The sequence below is a fragment of the Neodiprion lecontei genome, chromosome 6 (genome assembly GCF_021901455.1).
Source record: "Neodiprion lecontei isolate iyNeoLeco1 chromosome 6, iyNeoLeco1.1, whole genome shotgun sequence".
Taxonomy (NCBI): domain Eukaryota; kingdom Metazoa; phylum Arthropoda; class Insecta; order Hymenoptera; family Diprionidae; genus Neodiprion; species Neodiprion lecontei.
Window position 1 is genome coordinate 26079524 of NC_060265.1, and position 20092 is coordinate 26099615.

Genomic DNA, 20092 nt, shown 5'->3' on the forward strand with positions numbered 1-20092 from the left:
AACGCGCATGCCCCACGAACGAAGGCAGACCGCAGTCGGGGAAAATCTGCCGTCGAATTAAGACGTGACGCGTTCCGCAGCATCCTCGCGTAGCGCGGCAAGGATATTCTGATACAAAATACATGTATCGGTAGTGGTGAGAAATTTGAAAGTGCGCGATTGGAAAGTACCTGTACTCGAGTGAAAAAACGGAGGGTTAAAAAATGGAAAAGCTCAAAATTGCCGGGGTTCGTGCATGATCGCGACGACGAGAGAAGATAGAAACAAGTCTCATCGGTGAGCGGTAAAACGGTGAAAGAGTGTGCGTGCGAATCGAATAACCGGTGGAGAAATAAAAATATCGTTGCAAGTTTAAACGTAAAATATTGAATGCTGCACGGGGTAAAAGACGAAGAAAAATAAAAAAATAAAAAACAACATCGAAGAGGAAAACAGAAAATGAAATAAAAATAAAATAACTGAAAGAATTATGAGTGTAAAAAAAAGTGAAATTCTATTATCGCCAAATATTCCTATAACAAGTTTCACATTCACGGGATATTTTCCCGCTGGATTTATTATGAGCGTGTAATTCTGCCTACGCGTCGTCGAAAGTGAAACTAAATTATTCCCAGCATGGATCGAATTTATTGCTACCGTAGATCCGGTCGAGTGCTCAGCGTTAATCCTGCAGGATCAGTTCCGTAACAGCTGGATATATACGTACATATATACATATATATATATATATATTTAGCCAATTACCCGGCGGGCCGGGGATCGTCATCACGCCTGGACCAACGCTAACGATAAGCTAGTTTGCATACAAAGAGTTTTAGTGAATATAGCATCCCCCTCCAGCAGGACTAATCAAACTTAAATTAGTCCAATCAAAGTTGAGAGCAAGTGCTTTTACGTCTCACTCTCCGCAACCGGGCTAGCAAGATTCGTTCGAGCCGTTCCTCGCGGATTAAAACGGACACCGTGAAGTGCAGGACGGGTGCGAAATGTCTTTGGGATAATTGCAGTGTCCCCAAAAGTGTCGACCAACCCCTCTCGATTCCTACACCCCGCCGCCCCGCTAGTGAATCCACCGAGGAATAAACTTGAGTGGATTTTGTGGTCGGAGCTGCAGCAGGGATTATAACAAACCATAGTGTGATATGTGGCGTAGAAAACTCGGTGAATACCTATGCGAAAACGGTGGTGTAAAGCAATGGGTAATTCGGAAGTGAAAAATCACGTGTGAAAAGGCTGCGAAATGGCACTGAGATGGCAAACAAGACTGTCTTTAGCTGCCCTACTCCTTATGTGCACGGAAGGTAATTATTTTCCTCGAAAAAATGAACAAGTTTATATGTTCCACGTATGTATTATGCATACGTGTGTATCAACGTACATCTCTCTCCTCGTGCCTACGCTTTTCATCAAAAGCTCCTGCACACAGAGCCGGAGCGCGTCTCTTTTTCTCTCTCTGTCCCCATGGTAGCAGCTTTATTAAGCGGCTTATACACTGTTGCACGAGCGTCACGCGATTGTCTTCCCGGTCCTTTGAGGACTCCGTATTTCTCTAGTGCGAGACAAAGGCTCGTGTATAGAAAATCTCGACGTGGAGATCAGTTTTTGCCGCTTATACCTTTGACACGGATTTACGGGTACTATGCCTATCGGAGATGGATTTTCCGCCGATTTCTGTCGCGGCTTTCATCGCCGTACGTCGAACCGAAAATACCGGATAATCGGCCAATAAGTCGATTTTAATTAATCCGAAAAATTGGCCGTAAATAAAACGCAGGATTGTTCCTTTCTTTTTATCCTCTCGCTCTAATCGATCAAACCCATGGAAGGGTAAACTCCTCCTTCCTCCGAGGCTGGCCCGGGAATTTTCGTACTAGCACAGGGGTTATAACCGATTTGAATCCGACTTTCCTGAATATTCCGCTCTCGTTTTCGGAGATACAGGTGAACGTTTTATACGCGCGGGGATTGGCAACGTTCGAAAGCCCGGGGCTGGTTGTGCATTACCGTTCAAACCGGGAGCTATTTTTTTCATTCTCCTTCTCTCTCTCACTCTTCTCCGCCTCGACGATTCCACGATCCTGGACATCGGATAATTCGCGGTTCCTTTCCTTTCTTCGCTTAAATCTGTTTCCACGCGTTTCCTACTTTCCGCAATCACGATTACTCCGAGGAATGAGGAAACAAGAGAGTATAAAAAACCGCATCGTCATCGTGAATCTTAATCCCGGAGTGCGCGGCGAGTGCTGTCGGAATCTCGGCATACGGAAACTGGGTATAAAATTGAACGAGGTGGCTGCAATGCAAAGAACCAATGAATCGCTCTACCCTTCAGACAGCCGACGCAGCGCCGATCTGGGAGTTTATTAGCCGCGAAGGATATTGCGGAACGAAGCTGGAGAGCTGTGTCAATACGTCCGCGGCAGATCGAGCCGTGGATCCTGGCAGCGGATCGGCGAACCGGCGAACCGAGCCCTGCAGGGTAATGAAACCTTCCCTGATCAAATCACCGACTCGCCGAGGGAGACGTCTGCTTCTCTATCTCCAACTATAGGTGCTACCTACGACGGTGAATGACCTTATATACCTTCGTCACTTCCGTCCGACAGCAAACGAGGATTCCTGCCGGTACTCCGTACGTTCATTCCTCGGGAGACCGACGTGACGGAACGAATACGAATATACATTTGCATGCTGAAGCCAGTAATTGTCTGAAATTCAGGAAGCCGTAATAAAATAAGACACACTTGTATTGTAAAATCCAAGTTTCCTTGAAGTCATTGGAAGCTTGAACATACATAGTGAATTACGACGACGTTGACAACTTCTGCCTCGTTGCACGTTGTCTTCGTCCGCGTGATTATTTTCGTTACGATAATCCTCGGAATCTGTTCCATCTCTTAGCGACGTAACAAGATTAGAGTGGGTGGAATTCAACGACTTCATACGTGCCTAGATTGGAAATAAAGTTTCGCCCGCGTCGATGAGCTCAATGAAATATGGGCCGCTACATTCTTCTGGCAAAGTTTTTTGACTACGTATTTCGCCCCTTACTTGATATCTTCGTAGAAACGAGGGTTCTCACGATATATCGACGTGAATCTCCATCGATCGTAATTATTATGAAGAATGGTTTGTCTGGTGCATATGTATTTGGTTGAATCAAGTACGTCTTAAAATTTTTAGTAAATCGTTGGTAAATTTTCGACGGAGGAAACGGGAAATAATTAAATCTCTGGATATAGAAGACGCGAAATATACTTGAATACCCTGGTAGAATTATAATATAACAGAAGAAAGAATTTCACTCCATTCGTTTCGCAGAAAGATAATATATCGTAGGTATCTATTCAAGCGCTGAAAACGCCGGCGATAACGAATCTTTAACGAAGGCGGGTCGATTTTTTTCCTCTTCTTCCAGATACCAACCCTTGACGCTTCGTAATGAAATTCCTGATATTCATGGGACATGCAAAGATGCAAAAAGAGACGATTCCTCAACCAGTCTTCGAGAAAAAACGTTACGCAAGTACAAGTTAATTTCGTCCCCTTTTCGTTTTAGCTTTTCGACTGGCGTGTTACGGCAATATAAGACACAATGCTCGACGTAAAAATTCCAGAGTAGCTGGATTATAGGTGTAATTCTACCTAGGAGAAATATTACCGTGCGCGAAACACGATTCGGAATGAGGAATATATTAAACAACTATTTTACTGCGTTGTACACGTTACAGTTGAAAACAATAAATCCAAGTTTAGATTGCAGTTGAAACAGCTACAGCCATGTGAGAGGGAAAAACACTTGTACAATTCTAAAGCAGTGAATTTTCCCTGACTGTAAAATTCACCGCACCTTCGTACTCGATCCGTACGAAATTGAGGTCGGTTGGAGTTTTTGAAATTCTCCGAAACCGGCAACAAGACTACAAAGAATATTCGCTGCATCGAACCGCGTCCGAAATCGAAAAATTTAATGTAAACGTCCAACGACAAGGGATCGAGAAACGGAGGGTCGCGATTACGGAGAAATGGGTAAACGAGGTTGTCGAAAATTTGGGTCCGACTCTGCGGAAAATAAAAGATACCGACGTATAATTTTAGAATTGTGAAAAATTGGGCAAAAGTTTAGGAAGCGTCGTTCGAAGGGTTTCCAATGTGGAATAGCGAAAATTTTGCGATACGGGTTGGTTTTCGACGCCTGTGATTTGTTTACCCGGTTCGGTGAGGTTCGGTCGCTCCCAGTTACAGGTCGAGGAGCTTGAACGTCGGTCTCGCTCCCCGAGGGAAGGCCCCCGTCTTCTCCCGAGGGAAACCCGGCCAAAAACATACGCGTGGTTGGAGCGAATTCCCGAATTGAGGGCCGGTGAATTCACTCCGAGAAGTCGGAACCGCACGGAAATCGGTGAAAGAGTAGGGGGATGAAAAAACACAAGGAAAGAAAAGTCGCCTCGAGTGGAAAGGAGCCTTTTCTCCCTCCCTTTTTCCGTGCACTTCCCCCTCCGACTCCACTCCCAGGCACTCGCCGTATGCAAATTTCTTATAAAACCTCGAACTCCCACAATATCGAGGCGATTTCGAAACCCGAGCTGCAGGCGACTCGACGAACAAAATATATATACACACTGCTGCAGAATTCCAGCGTAGAGAGAAGGGGTGCAGGGTGGATAAAATACAGCGGCGAACGTTCTCGAGTTCCTCCAGGATACGCGTATATATTTCTTCCCTGGATTAACTTTAAACGAATATATACGGCGGCCACGTCGGTGTTTTTGTGCCTCGTGACTGCACGGTTATCGACGCTAAAAACTTCCCCGTGAAGTCGGAGCTGAAGAGTCTGCGACTCTCGAATTCGAAGGGATGACTGGAAACTGAGAATACGGTGGAGACAACGAGGAAACAGCGACTGACGCAAAATCAGCCCCGCATTACAAGGAAAGACTGTACACGCACGGTGCATCGTCGTCCGGTTCGCACAGTTTCGCAACGATCGTCCCATTGCAATCAATTTACCATCCCGATTGCGAGTGGTGAAACATTTTGCCATCGTTGAAATCGATCGACGCCCACGCGATCCGCCGTGGTTTTCAAACTCCGATATTGCGCGTATTTCTGTTTTGGTACAACAATTCCGGGCGATGCACAAAGACTGTTGTTTTACACGCATTGTACGAATTTCATCGGCGAGAGAGCCAGGCGAGTGAACACGGGGATTAAAATAATGATAACGCAATTTTGCGAATCAGCATACACTCGGATAATAATTGTAGATAAACATTACAGCATCATCAATTTCGTACAGGGTGTAAAAAGCTGCGCGAGTATCCACTAATAATATACGCGACGAAATTAATGAAATTTAGTAAAATTAGAGAGAATTATGCTTACCATTTGACATGCACACCGTATCCTGCGTGCGTGGGTCAACTCAAGTTTGAATACTTTTCGAAGACACAACCGCATTATCACTTCACAACTCATTCGCGTAACACTGCCAACTCCGAATCTCTACTCACGATGTTTACGACACACGTGTTGGAAGATGAACGCCACTGATCACCGCGATTGAACAAGACTTTTGCCTCTCCGAAGAACGGGAGTAATAACATGTTCGCGATACGAAGGGTCGAGCGATACTGCCCGATACTGCCCGAGATGTTTACCTGTGATCAAAACACCTTTGTCAGCGGTCAACGTAGCTCGGTACGATAATTCGGCACAGAGACAATTTCAAATGAAACGTCACGCGATCGGGTGCTCTAAAAATTCGCACTGGAAAGATTGCAAAGGGAGTGAATTCGGTTGGTTGGACGATGCTGGATTCTGAATGGAATATTCATGGTGAGAAGGTGCGAGGCACCCACTTCTTGACTCTCCAATTTTCAAAGTCTACCGGCAGAAGTCTCAGATCTTAGTCCCTGATTTTCCTTCGGGATGATAGAAGGAGAGAAAGAGAGAGAGCGAGATTCTCGCCCGCCCTAATAAGCTTGGCATATTTCCCAGTCCCTTGCGTTTTCACCAAGGTTTCAGCAGTCTGCCTGCCTGCCTATCTACCTACCTACCTGCTCTGATTCGGCCAATCCAACGCGCTTCATAACTCGACGTGACTTTGAGAAATCTGAAACGCCTGATTAGTCTGCGTAAACACAAACGCGTAAATCAACGGCACCGTGGCTGCTGCTCGTGCCAATGAGATATTTCTCCTCTCTGATTTACCCCCGTGATACACGTCATCTCATTCTGTGTATTATATGAATGTAGGTATAGGTATGTGCTCGCTTACGCGTAGAATACAAGCTCAGGTTTTTAAACTTTCAAAGTCAAGACAAAAATTTTCATTTCCATGACAGCAGACTAGTGTACCTGTGTGACACCTGCTCTTTCAAAATTTATCAGCATAATTTTGCACCGCGACGGTTACAGTTTCTCTTACACACGTCGACAAGTGTTTAAACCGTTTTTACGGAAAATTAATGCAAACGTATAGGATCTTTGTGTACAATTATTTTTCAAAGCATTTCCGAGATACTTTTGAGAAAGCTCTGAACCACAAAGCGAACGCATCCATGTTGCGTGAAAAAAAAAAATAAAAATTCTACAAGCTGCTTGTGGTTTAAATATTAAAAAAATGGCCTCGAGGTCCTCGGATGTTGAGGGGCTTCGTATACGCGTTGTATTAAACCACGCCGACTAGGATGAAGAATTCTTCGACGATCGGAATTCGTCTGACGGTTGAATAGCGTACAGGAAATAATTAATGATCAAGCGATGAGATTTCATTCGGCCCCTCTTGATAGAGGAAGAGAAGGTGAAAAATAAATTAAAAAAAAAAAAAAAGAAGCACCTTCCAACCGGCGAATTTGCACGTGATGCAAATAAATTTCCTCCGCGTGTATATAAACGTAATGTACGTGTAAGCACATATGTGCATGCCTATGTACACCGTGTATAATGTCTATTCAGCACCGAACGAGTTACGATTTTATAATCAATTCAACCTACTAACTAATTCAATTAACCTCCGTACTCCAGCGGGAGTTATAGGTGTGGGATTTTACCTTCGCATCCCGTACAGAATTGAAACGTGAAACGTGGAGAATAGGTACTCGGCATAATTCATTCGTTCAGCCGAATATCGAGGATGTTTAAAACGCCCGCACTCGGAGTTCTCGTAGACGATAAGTCCGCCTCGCTTTCGGAATGAAATTTCGCATAAATTATACTCGCTTCCTTTGATACAACAGCTCGCAACTCGACGAGAGCAAGACGGAACAAACGTCGTTCGCCGGTTCTTCGTTTGAAAAGAGCCGAAGGAAGAAAATGTCTACACGCTCTGCGAAAGATTACGAATTTTCCAAAGCATCGTTTTCCCCTCGTTATCCGGTTACTCGGTGAAATTTCTTCTTTAGAAATACGTAGGTACGCAAAATATGCAAAGACGCGAGGAGGGAATTGGAAGTCCGGATGAGCCGAAGCAAAGGCGTCGCATGTGGCTTCGACGCTCGGAATCCCGATTTCGCGTTTCGACGGTTGGATCTTTTATGCATAACCCGGTTTGCCGAAGATGCGCGCTGGTTATCGAGGAGATAGCGGAAAACCTCTCGGAGGAACGGGAATGCTGCAGGGCATGCGCTGGGAGGCGTGGAATTTCATCGCGAAAACAACGTGCTTAGCGGTTTGCTTAATCCGCACACTTATCGCGGTGGGAACGCCTCGATATCGTCCAAACTTTTAATTATAACCGAGAAATGGGAGTTGTTTTTCTTCTCCGTCTTGTTTTTCGTACACTCTTGCAACGTCGACCGACGCGCATGGAAAAAAACTCCTCAGGGTGCAGTTCGAGGTTTTATAACGAGGATAAATTTAACCCGCCTTATTAAAACGTGTATGTGTAAAAGATTACGTTTTGCTGTGCTTGTTTGACGTAGTACGAGGAGTTGAAAATGCAAGGCGTCTAAGTCATTTAGTACAATGGGTGATTTATTCGGTATAAGCTTAATACCTTGGCAGCGGCAGTTTTAAACTATTGTTGAAACATAGAACAAACCGAAATAATATATTCTTTCTGACACCAGAATTGCGGGTGATCTTAAATAGAAATTCCATTGTCCTGAAAAATTAGGTCAAACTGACTTACACCGCTTGCTGTCTTAACCATTTATACAACATTGCTAGGAAAAACAACAAACTAGCTACGAGTCGCGTGTTAACAACGTACCTATGTTCAAGCATATTTTTATACACCGCAATAACTCCCGGCGATAAACTGTCATTAAAATTTCTCGCACCGGCGATCAAAGGAAAATTATATATTTATCTGAGTGAAGTATAAATATAACCGCGGATGCTGCAAACGAATGGGGTTTGATTCTACAGAAATTCGAGCTTCACATCAAAAACAATCCTGTATGAATTATGCTAGAAGAGAATTGTTCTACGGAATATTCTTCTATAGAATAATCAATGCAGGTTTATTTCTGGTGCGAATCTCGAATCGGTTTCGGCAGAAAAATATTTCTGTAGAAGCGATTCTTTGGAATATTTTCGCTGTAAAACTAATTTTTGTAGAACCAATCCTCCTCCCTCAAACCACATTTTCCAATTCCACGTAGTACCACAAATTCATCAATTGCACGAGAAAATTTGAACAAGATAACGAGTTTTCTTTTTCGAAAACCGATTTGTCAATCACGAGAAACTGTTCTCATTAATGAAGATCTATTATGGAACACAGCGAAATCGTTACGAAAAATATATATCGTGATAAATTGTACTTCTGAGAGTGAAGCGTAATAATCTTTATGGAGCATTTCAATTAGCTCTACGAAATAGCGGATTATAAGCGCGGTCATAACTGTTATGAATTAATGATGTTCTGTTCTAGATACGTACATGCGGTATAATTACTTCGTTCGAGTAAATTCGTCACGTTTATAATACAATCTACGACCCCGTCTAAATTGGACAAATTCATGCCTTCTGGATTTGATTAAACAAAGCAAGATGATTCCAACAATCCGGTGAACTTGAAAATTTTGAACGTAAAAACGTATCTGCACTGACAACGAGTATCGATCTCAGTATTTTTTCCCCGCGTATCAAGCGTGAGTATTCGCAATTTGAATATTCGATCGAATGCCAGAATGAAAAAAGGCTGGTAAAAGTGAACAGAAGTCACCACTGCACTAAAAAAAAAATGCCTTAAGTAAATAAGACATCTGTCGTTCGTGACTCGAAACGCCCGGCAAATCTGTAAGATACTGGCAATTTACGTTCGGGTCAATTCCCAAAGAAGAAACACTCCGAAAGCATAAGGCGGTTAACCGAAATCCGTCCTCGCGGCATCTGTTCAGGCTATGGATTCGAAATGTTTTAGGAATTTCGGAGGGTTGAGCCTACTGATTAAAATCACTGGCTTACGCTTCGTCATAGGTTTTTGATGAAAGCGGCTTACGCTGCCGGTAATTAATGTAGATCCAATTAATTTTCCACCACTGAGGGTACATAGGACCGACCCGAATGTCCTTACAGGTTAAATTAATCCAGCTGAACGGCGTTTCAGCACACACCGTGTTCCGTGATCCTCGCTTACGCACATCTGCCAAGGAAACGGGTAAATTTTGGCCCTTCAAAGTCGACTATTTGCCCGAAGAAAGCGGTTCAAACATTAATTGAGGCCTGGTTAACGGGCGCGCCTCGCGTGCCTTGCAACTGAGCCGGGAAAAGGACGAGAATAGAATCATCCCTCCAGATGCAGGGACCCTAAACACGTCCCGAACTTTCCCCTCCTTCGATCCCACGGGATATAAGCAGCTCGCGCATCGCCGCCGACTTTCACCCATTATCTTGAGCGTCCTTCGATTCTTTTTTTCTTTTCTGACCCCGCGTCAGTCTCTCTTCTTCTTCTTCTTCTTCTTCTTCTTCTTCTTCCTCGTCTCTGCAGATATGGCAAAGTTTTATCGGCGAACAAGCGAGTCCGATAGCTTCACCGAGCGACGCGATACAATCTTTAACGGTGGAGAATCTAGCCGAGGAGATGCTCGGACAAAAACCCTCATCCCGTCGCCTCGGCCACGCTACCAATTACCAAAAGATACCAGCCACTGCGGTGAATGTGGTTTCACAAATAACCCGTGCATACCCTATCTTGACCGGAGATGAGAAAATCAAGCTCTTTGTCGCAGCGAGAGTATCAGAATTCCCTGAGAGTTCGTCCACGCTATCAATAATGAATCGAAATTTTCCCGCTCCGAGATCAAGAACAGAAAAATCTGTTATTTAGAATATCGTGTAATCCACATTTCTAGTTGATGCAAAAAAAAAAAATGTGTGAAATTATCTTAACGCATGAACTCGAAAACGAGCGTCAAATATTGATTTCTAGATGAGTAATGAAAATCTCTTGGTTTGCGTTCAATTTTATCCCCAATAAACATGCGCGGATGGTTATCAAAGTTTTCTTTTTTTTTTCTCTTCGCGGCCTCCCGCATTCAGACGAGCTGATATTTTGTCCGTCTGTATAGGCTATAGATAATATATCGATAGGACATGTTGCAAGCGCATGAACATCGGCCCGTTTTGCTTGGAATTTCAATATCAAGATATAGTATAAAAGTCTGTGCGGATGCGTCGGAATAACGGTATAGAGACGGCCCAGATTTCAGATGAAATGGTTATCAGAGATAGAGAGCTGCGAGCTGGCACAGATTCGTTTTCCTGCAAGCGTCTGCTACGCGTACGTAACTTTGCGTCTATACGTCGAGGACGCTCCATTTTTATCGTAAAGATATTTGTCCAATATTTCCTTTCAGCTTTTTCTCACCGTTCAGCAATAGCTTAACGACTATACGAGCATAGAGATGTCTGAGGTTTTTTTTGTTCGGCCCTGAATTCGGCAAAAAAGTGAACGATTCGCGTTATAAAGATGCATTTTTAAAACAGTTCCTACAAACTGTTTCATCAAACTTTTATCACGATCGTCTGCAATTAATTTTCCTTGATTATTGGAACGTACGACAAAAACGGTTAAATATTCCTTCGTTTTTCCACCCCCGCTATTCAACGGGATGTGAAACAAAACTTTTTTCGAACAATGACACGTACACGGAGATAATGGACGGCTTGAAGCATTGTAAAGAAATTCCTTATCTCACCCTTTCGTAAATTGAGATCAATTAACGAGCCGAGGTCGAGTGCAGCGTCGAGTACACTCGGAACATCTATGATTATCGAAAAGAGATAATTAAAGAGTTCTCAATAATATCATGATGAAGGTCCGCTTCCTCCTCATTTTCCTCTTCGCGATCTCTAGATCTCAGAACGAAACAGTTGATCGCAAACCGCTAATTGCGTTGTAGAAAAGAGAGGAACATCGATACTTGGAGTATCAAACTTTTCGTGAACAAAAAAAAAAAAAAAAATTACGATTCGCGAATAAATGAGTTGGACCAGTGCTTCGTCGAATTCAAGAAACAGAAGTTGGTTGTACAATTTTCACTACTTAGAATAATTTCTATCTGGCGTAACACACGTACGCTAGTAATTCTATACGCCTATACTTTTGTGCGGACGGAACGTCGTCATCGGTAAAAGCACGGAGACAAAACAATAAGACGTGTCTGGTTCAGCCGAGCAGAAAAAATACAGCCTCTTCAGATTCATTTTCGAACATTTTGCGCCGTCGTTTTTCTGACGAGTTTGGTTGTCGCCTCATCAGGCGAGAGAGACGCCAACTTCAACATCGTTTCATTTGTGCTATGCGTACGATATTATATTTTTATCTACGAGGTTGAAGATCGTAAAGTTATTATTGCGTGGATTCAGTTGTAAGGAAATTCTTTAACTATTGTCTAAACCTTAATGCAGCATTAATAAAATGTCATACTTTGTAAATTTACCCCCAGCAAAAATTTTTTATTCTCAAGTTGTAAAAAAGTGAAGCGACGATTCTTTCAACGCTTTGTTTCATTCAGCCTTCAATTTATCCGATCATCGAGCTGCCACGTTTCATACTTTATATATACTTATTCGTTATCAAATCTTTCCACCCTCCGATAATCGGCGTTCGAACGTATCAATTCCGATACCGGGTTCGTAGTCGGGTCGCGTTCTCACGGCAAACAATCAACTCGTAGTTAAGAGAATGTTTTCAAGGTACATCAAGGCTCGTCAAGGGTTCGCGAGTCTCTGCAGAGCCCCCGAGCAAAATCCTCCCCCCCTGTTTTCAGCTCCGACGCTCTTTGAGAAACGCTCAGCGGCGAGGGATGAGGCGGGGCAAAGACAACATCCTGAAAAAAACATCGGTGGAGAAGTATAGAAGCGGAAAAAAGAAGAAGAAGAAGAAGAAGGAGAAGAAGTAAGAAGCGAGACAAAAGGTTGAGGTGTCGATTTCGAATCGTTACTTCTCGCTCGAGTGAAAAGTCAACAGCTCTCCTCCTCCCGCGCCCTTATTTTCACCCTTCGCAGGCCCGAGACGACGTACAGACGTCGGATGCCTGCAGCTCGCTTTTCAGCTGACAGTACTCGGACGTGGGTTCGCAGGGTCGTAACCTTCAGCATCCGGATAATAACCGTTCATACCCTGGGAGGAGTAGAGCTGACATATCAACGGCGTTATCTATATTTCATCCGTATTTTGGGTCCGGCAGATATTCGGATCGTATATCGCAGGCGGTGCTCCGTGATGAGGATGCGAATCGAGGCGCGATCAATACCCGTCAAATCTAAATCAGGGTGTGTATTTGCGGGAACGCCGTGAAGGTGGAAATGCGAGCGTCGCCTCGTCGCCTCGTCGTGAGGAATGCCGGCCTCCCTTGGACTTCGTCCGAGGCTCCGAGGGTTCGAGGCGGGAGATCGATTCTTCTCGAATGCGTCATCTTTATGCGATTCGACTTTGAGCGACGGTCGTTCCGGGTGGAAACTATCCACAAGTTCACAGGTCACCGGTAACTCGCGTAATTACTTGACCCTGCCGGTCGCAACTTTGAGGATACCTATAACGGATCGGCGTATTAGGGGAGAAAGGCGATCCCAAAGCCATTTCCTTCGGCGTAGTAGCCTGCTGGGTATACGTATAGCCGGGCATCTCGCTGAAGTAGGTATCAGGTATTAAATCGACAGCGTTGGCCGCTCGCGGGGGCCTTTGGCCGACGGTAATCGATGATTTTCGCACTAGGGACGTTTCTTCGACTTGCGAAGAAGAGCGAAAAGAATAAAAATAAAGCTAGAAATAAAAAAAAAAAAAAAAGAAAACTTGCAGAAAAGATACTCGAGACACCGACGGTCACGTTCCACCACAGACGACACTCGATATTTAAGGGGGGCAGTCAGTGTGCGAGATATTTATGCAAAAAACTCTCGATCGCCGAGCCAAATTTGCGCGGCGAGTCTTTCCAGATAAAAGCAACTGCAGGGTATAAAAGCTCGGTGGTAAAAATGGTCGTAGAAAGAACAAACCGGCATTTATACACCGAGAGCAATTAATTCGAGGAGGGAGCTATAAACCGCAAAATTATTACGCGGAATAGGATGATATTCAAACGAAATAAAACAGCGATCCTGCATCCCCCCTTCGCGCTCGTATTTCTTTTTTCCCAACGTTCTACAGATATGCTTTATAAGGGGAGAGAAATCACGGTTCGTTTATCTTTTTATCTACTCCATTCTCTTTCCCCGTTATATATATATATATATATATAATGCGTACCTATAACGTCATATATCATAGATTTCATGGAAATATTCTCAGCGTGTCAGATTCATGTGAAATTTTTATGAACGGCATTAGTGGCAATGCCGATGCGAGAGCCGGGTTCTATGGAAAAGCTTGGATATATTCGAGAAACCTGTGTAACGTACTTACCGATCTGCAAAAGCTCTCCTCCGCATCATCGTTTTTGACGAGCTCGCAGCAATAAACCGACGAGATGCATCTGCGAGGGGCGTGCAACTGACGTTATTCTCGATTTTCAGACACTCTGAGCATGGGAGAACGCGGCACGGACACCTCGGAGCGACATCCGAACCAGGCGAGGCCGCGACAGCAGCTTTTGAACCCCCCCGGTGGCGGTGCGAAGCCAAAGCCCGAGCCCACCTTCGACATGAGCCAGCCAACCAACGTGACGGCGCTCATCGGCAAGACGGCCTACCTGACGTGCAGAGTGAGGAACCTGGATGACAAAACCGTAAGGAAGTTGAAATATCCGAGGAGGAATCGAGGGGTCGGGGGACGGGCGAAGCTCGTCGCTTTGCGATAATTATCGGGAATATTTGATCGGCGAGTTGATAATTAATGCTAAGTACACACCGGGGTTGCTGCGGCAATTCGCGCGAGTCGAACGGGTTATGATATCGGTATTTCAACCGGATATAGCAGGCCATAGCCGTGCCGGAGGTTTTGCTTGCTCACCTGAATTGTTGATTCGAACAATTTCAACCACGCAGATATATCTCGGCGTGTTCAATCCAATTACAGGAGCGACCGTCGAGCGGCAAGATTAGCGCCGCGGTCAATAATAATTACATAATCAATCGGGGCTTGCCTCTGAATTCATGTTTAATCAGTGAAATCTGCAATGTCTGCTGGCGAATTACCTCCCCGGCACGAACGTCGACGCGGCGCGGATATCGTTCGGTGGGAGCGAGGCTAATTCCAGATATCAAATAGGCACTCTGGACCCCAGAATCTTGGATGTTTCGCGATCCTGGAGGGTCCGCGGACACCTGAAAGGCACCAAAGGCCTACCGACTACGTACATTCTTCAAGCGTCGCGCACGTCGTTCGGGGAATCGTAACGGAGCTTATATTTCATGTTGCTTTCGGCCGTGGAAGCTCACTTTTTTATACTACAACTATTCGCTTGCCGTTAGATACGCAACTGATAAATTCCTTTTCTTGACGAAGAACAAGGATTCAGCAAGGACTGTAGAAAATTTTGATAACGAAAAGATGATTTGATACCGGCATTTGAGTGCGTTATAATTTCTGAGCTCTGAAGTTGGAGGGCGCAAGTTCGTGTGATTTCCATTTTTTTTTTCTCTTCTTTTTTTTCACTCCTTATTATTTAAGTATACAAAGTTTACAACGCACGTAACATCACTTCGCAAGCCACGTTGCTGGTTATATTTTATTCAAAGGCTGGGCAGTAAAGAAGACTTTTGCTGCAAAGGATTTGAGATCCCAATTTTCGGAGGTGTCTCTGAAAATGTCCGCCCACGGCTTGCGGATCAAAATAAAAGGCTCACGCACACAGTCTGCCGCTCTCTTTCTCCCTCGCTGTCTGCCTCTATTTTTTCCTTGTGAAGTGAATGAAAAGAAAGTGAGAAAAATAAATAGAGCAAAAATCGCGAACAAAATCAGTGGTAATTTAAGAGAATAAAAAAAGTTCATGAGCCGTGAAAACATTTCTATACGCGATCCGAATCACCGGTATTGTAACTTTCATTTTTATTTTTACTCCTGTTCTATTCTCCACGCAAAGGTATCCTGGGTCAGGCATCGGGACATACACATCCTGACCGCCGGAGTTTACACCTACACCAGTGATCAGCGGTTTCAAGCTCTACCCGTTCAAAATTCCGGGCAAAACAGCGAGTGGTCCGAGTGGACGTTGTGCATAAAATGGGCCCAGGAACGAGACGAAGGAATCTACGAATGCCAGATATCAACGGTTCCCTTAAAGTCACATCACTTCTACCTGAACGTTGTCGGTGAGTAAAATTCCGGTTATGGTTTCGCAAAAGCGTGATGTTACGATTAACGATTCACGCACGTGAAAGGAAAAACATATTTATTTATATCGCGAACGAGACACCCACGGCGGCAAAACCGAGTCGAGAACACAGCCGTCTACGATCCTCGTTTCAAGGGGATGATCTTCGAAATGGAGGATCGTTTCGGAAGGCGCGCAAACACCGGGCGAAATGTATATATTGTTATATCGGGCAAGTGGCGCGTAACGAGGGTAGCGGAATGACCCCTCATTGACTTGATTCCTTGACGGGCATTGCGTACGGAAGGTGGCGAAAGGTGCGGAGGATGGGCCAAGTTTCAATGTCCCGAAATTCGGGTTTTCCACGCCCAGGTCGTGGGGTTTGATCGGAATCCAGGCAACGTCCTGTCCCAGGGGGCAACGCTGATTAATCCACCGGCCTAAGCTAACGACGCCCACGACGCCGACGACGACGACGCCGACGAGGCACATCCGCGAACCGTTGGCCAAACAGACGAGATACCATGCCCTACCGTAAACACGAAACGATCGATTAACCCCGGGAGAGAATTTTCCGAGCAAAATTCATCCCCCTCTATAAACGGTGGATCATCTCGATATCTCCATCAAAATTCGTCATGCCGTTATAAAATAACTTTTGTAAATCCCGCGTACAGACGGTAATACGATACTCGTTCGAACAGATCGATCCTCGTTCTCGCACGTTATACTTTGGGATTCGGTCGTTTTTATTTCATGAATTAAATACCAGCGCGATTATTTTTCAGAGTTTAATTCGTGAGAGCCAAAAATTTATCCCCGAGCGGCGAAATTTCCTACAGATTCCGTTTGATGCGAACCTTTTTCGCCAATTTCTACCTTCGCAGTGCCAACGGCGACGATCCTCGGTGGTCCGGAGCTCTACGTGGGCGCGGGAAGCACGATAAACCTGACATGCGCCATCCACTTCAGTTCCGAGCCGCCGACGTACATATTTTGGTACTACAATCAGAGAACAGTGAGCTACGACAGTCCCAGGGGCGGTGTGTCCGTGATCACAGAGAAAGGGAATGACGTCACTAATTCTTGGCTACTCATCCAAGCTGCTCAGCCCTCGGATTCGGGGGAATACGGATGTAAGCCAAGCAACGCGGAAATGGCTTCCGTCAGAGTTCACGTCCTGAATGGTGAGTGAGTTTGATTTCTTTCTTCTCTCCCACCCCCATTCTATTCGCGGAACAGTCGTATGATTGAAGCGTAACTGCGGCGAAACGGAGCCTAAAATTACCGCGGCTTTGACGTCTTGATCAGGCTTCGCTCAATTTCACGCGTTCAATTATTATCGCGATCTCTCTCGCATTCCAAAATTCAAAATACAAATATCTCCCCGCCCCGAGCGAAGCGAGAAATCCTCCAATTTAATTTCCTGACGTATCGAGATGCCGACTCCTCTTGGTTTACTGAAACCTCAAAGCGCCTTATTAATCGACTCTCGGTCTTGGCTTCTCTTGAGAAACATTTCTAAAGACACGCGCCTCCGCAAGATGTGTTTCAGCAGGAAATACGCGGAACGAGGGTGCGGAAAAGCTCCCGTACATGGAATGTCGTAAAATACGTCCCGCTCTGCTATCGGATCATGGGAGAGCGGGGATTATACGCGTTCTGCAAATAAATCGATCAAGACAAATTGCCCTTTTCTGCCAATCGAGCGAAATCGTATATATGTATAGTACAAACCGGACAAAATCTTGGCTAATGAAATTTGCCCCGCGGGCTCTTTATGTGTACATAGAGGGGAAAGGCAAAGAAGCAGTTAATGTCCAAAAACCCAATTTATACTCTTAATGCCTCGGGAAATTGGGTGATTTCGTTTTTCATTTTCTCTCCCCCTTTTTTCGCCGCATTAAACCTTCGCCCAAAATGTAATTCGAATCCTTTCAAGTTTGATAAGGGATTAAAAACTGACGTTCAATCGGCCCGATTGGATGGCTTGATATCTCCAGCGTACGTCTAGTCGGTCGCACAGCTGTAATACCCACCCTTTCACCTATTGCCAATTCATCCTCCCTATATTTTATCATATATAACTACCCGTAGGGAAAAGTCGATCGCGATATTTCCTCGGAATCAATGTCGATGTCCGTTATCTCTGCACAGTCTGTTATATACGTATGCGCGTGAGAAAGTATCCGCGGCTCTCTTTCCATCGGACAACTTATGGTAATACACTTGGCCAACTTTTTCCATTATTATACTTTCGTTTTCCGTCGATCACCCGCGGTGTATAAAACGATTTAATACCAGATTCCCAAGGTAGCCTTTATAAGTATACGCTCACAGGCATGGCTCGGAGATATTTTAATTGAACCAATTTGTTATACTAAAAAATCGATCTATTCGTAATGATCCCCGACCATCCTTGACGGGCGTTGCCAGGATTATAAACTGCATGTCCGCCGCGGTCATTCGCTTTATCTTATTATTGTTTTTTTTCCCCTCTCCATTTAAAATCCCCTTACCGCGGAGTCCCAGTTTTTCAATATTTAAGTTTCCCCCGAAGTTTAATTGGTTTCGCAGGGTCTGGTTTGAATATTGGAAATTTTCGAATGTCCCGCTGAGCCTCCGAAACTTACTCGAAGCGAAGTTTATACTTAGAATAAAGCTGTTCTATTCCGAAAACCGATCGACACAGACCCGTCCGTCCGACTGTGCGAGACTTGCAATACAATCAAAACTTTACACGTTTCTCCATCCACTGTTATATGTTTCAGGAGAACGGCCAGAGGCTATGCAGACTGGAACAGCTGGGCCTATTCTGTCATCGAGTTGTCTTTTGGTGTCGCTAATTATTTTGTACATATCCTCGATGTAAATGTAAGCAATTTATTGACAGAAAGAAAAAAAAAAAGGAAAAGGAAAGAAAACCAAACACACAAAGAAAAAGAAAATAAAACCTATTAATTGATAGATTGTAATCCAACGTCAAGCTCTGTCGCTGAATCCGAACGTTAATACCAGACGGTTGAGTGTTCTGAATCCAGGAATTACATACCCAAAAAGAAGAGAGTGAAATCATGTCGATCTTTCCGCTTCTTTACCCCCAGCGATATAACGATTGGAAAAAACTGAACAAAGTTGGGTAATTGATAAGAGAAAAAAAGACATCAGACTATTGAAAATCTGTGCAGACAGCATATTCCTATTTCCGGAAATTATTCTGCGGACAAAGGCTTTGTTGCGCTGATTGCTTGTTTCGAAAACGCAATCCTCTTTGGTAATAACGTTGGTTCTACGGCACGTACCTACTGTAAATAGTCTTGTAACATATGCATACGTAATATGATATTTCACGAAACACTGGCATTTGTTGTTGCGTACAGCCAGGTTCGAAAATCTGAAACAATGTATGCGCGAGTAGGGGGAAAAAGAGAAATGATAAAACAGGGACTGCGGTACTACATTGGGGAAATTTATCGAGAGCGAGAGAGAAAGAAAAGGAAAAGGAGATGAAGTAGCAGTCATGCAAATGTTGTGTACAAAGAAAAGAAATAAAGAGAAGAAAATTTAGGAGAATTATACACACATTATACCTATGTATATACGGCACGTAGAAGTTTTACGATAAGATTCAGATTTTCGAAAAGGTCTGTACGTAGAAACAAGTCGATTTAATTGTATGAATTGTATCACACAAGGGCTGTTGATAATTAATTCTGTGTTGTACAATTGACTTAACAAGAAAAAAAAAAGATAACGATAAGACGAAAAAAGATGAAGAGAAAAAAAAATGAAAAATAAGGGGTGAATATAAACTATACCATAACTCGACGGTATAAATTTCATTCAAGCGAAAACAGAATTTACCTACAATAATATATTATATACATATATATCTGCCTACACTGCAGTCACACGTGAAGGTAGTTGGGTATTGTAAATATAACATTATGATGTTTACTAAATAAAATGAAAAGTATACATATATAAGTGATGAAAAAAACTACCCTGATTCTCACATTTTCGCAATAAAAACGAGAGGGACGCGACGCGGATCCCGTTCGATCCCATACATATTCTTTCGTCGCACGTATTCTTTCATCGGTCCGAGAACGTTGAACGATAACGGCGGGATAATTTATCCCGGGGAACGAGGTGCAATCTTTTCGTAAAATTTCGAGGGGGATAAAAGGCCGGTAGGAAAGGCGAGCGGCGGGGTTAAACCAACTCGAACTGGGGAAAGTCGTTTCCTGTCCAAACGTCCTAATCGATATAGAAACTACGTCTAAACCAGCAGCAGAAGCAGCAGAAGCTGAAGACGTCTCTCTCTCTCTCTCTCTCTCTCTCTCTCACTCTCGGACGCGCCGCAGCTGGATAGAGAACAGCGATTA

At 44.1% G+C, this 20092-nt stretch overlaps 2 protein-coding genes across 4 annotated transcripts in view; one reads left to right on the top strand and one right to left on the bottom strand.

Annotated features, from left to right (window-relative positions):
- The window catches only part of LOC107218940 (kin of IRRE-like protein 1), a 139614-nt gene extending 125644 nt beyond the window's left edge, over positions 1–13970 (bottom strand). For all 3 annotated transcript variants that reach the window (XM_046742530.1, XM_046742531.1, XM_046742529.1), the window contains exon 1: positions 13856–13970. The gene's annotated coding sequence lies outside the window, so the exon portion shown is untranslated. The remainder of the gene's footprint in view (positions 1–13855) is intronic.
- Positions 46–19568, top strand: LOC107218957 (peroxidasin). Its single transcript, XM_015657008.2, has 5 exons — positions 46–1301; positions 13966–14177; positions 15474–15702; positions 16592–16891; positions 18476–19568. Exons 1-5 carry the CDS (start codon positions 1241–1243, stop codon positions 18574–18576), a joined length of 903 nt encoding a protein of 300 aa, XP_015512494.1. The 5' UTR covers positions 46–1240; the 3' UTR covers positions 18577–19568.
- Positions 19569–20092: the final 524 nt, after the last annotated feature.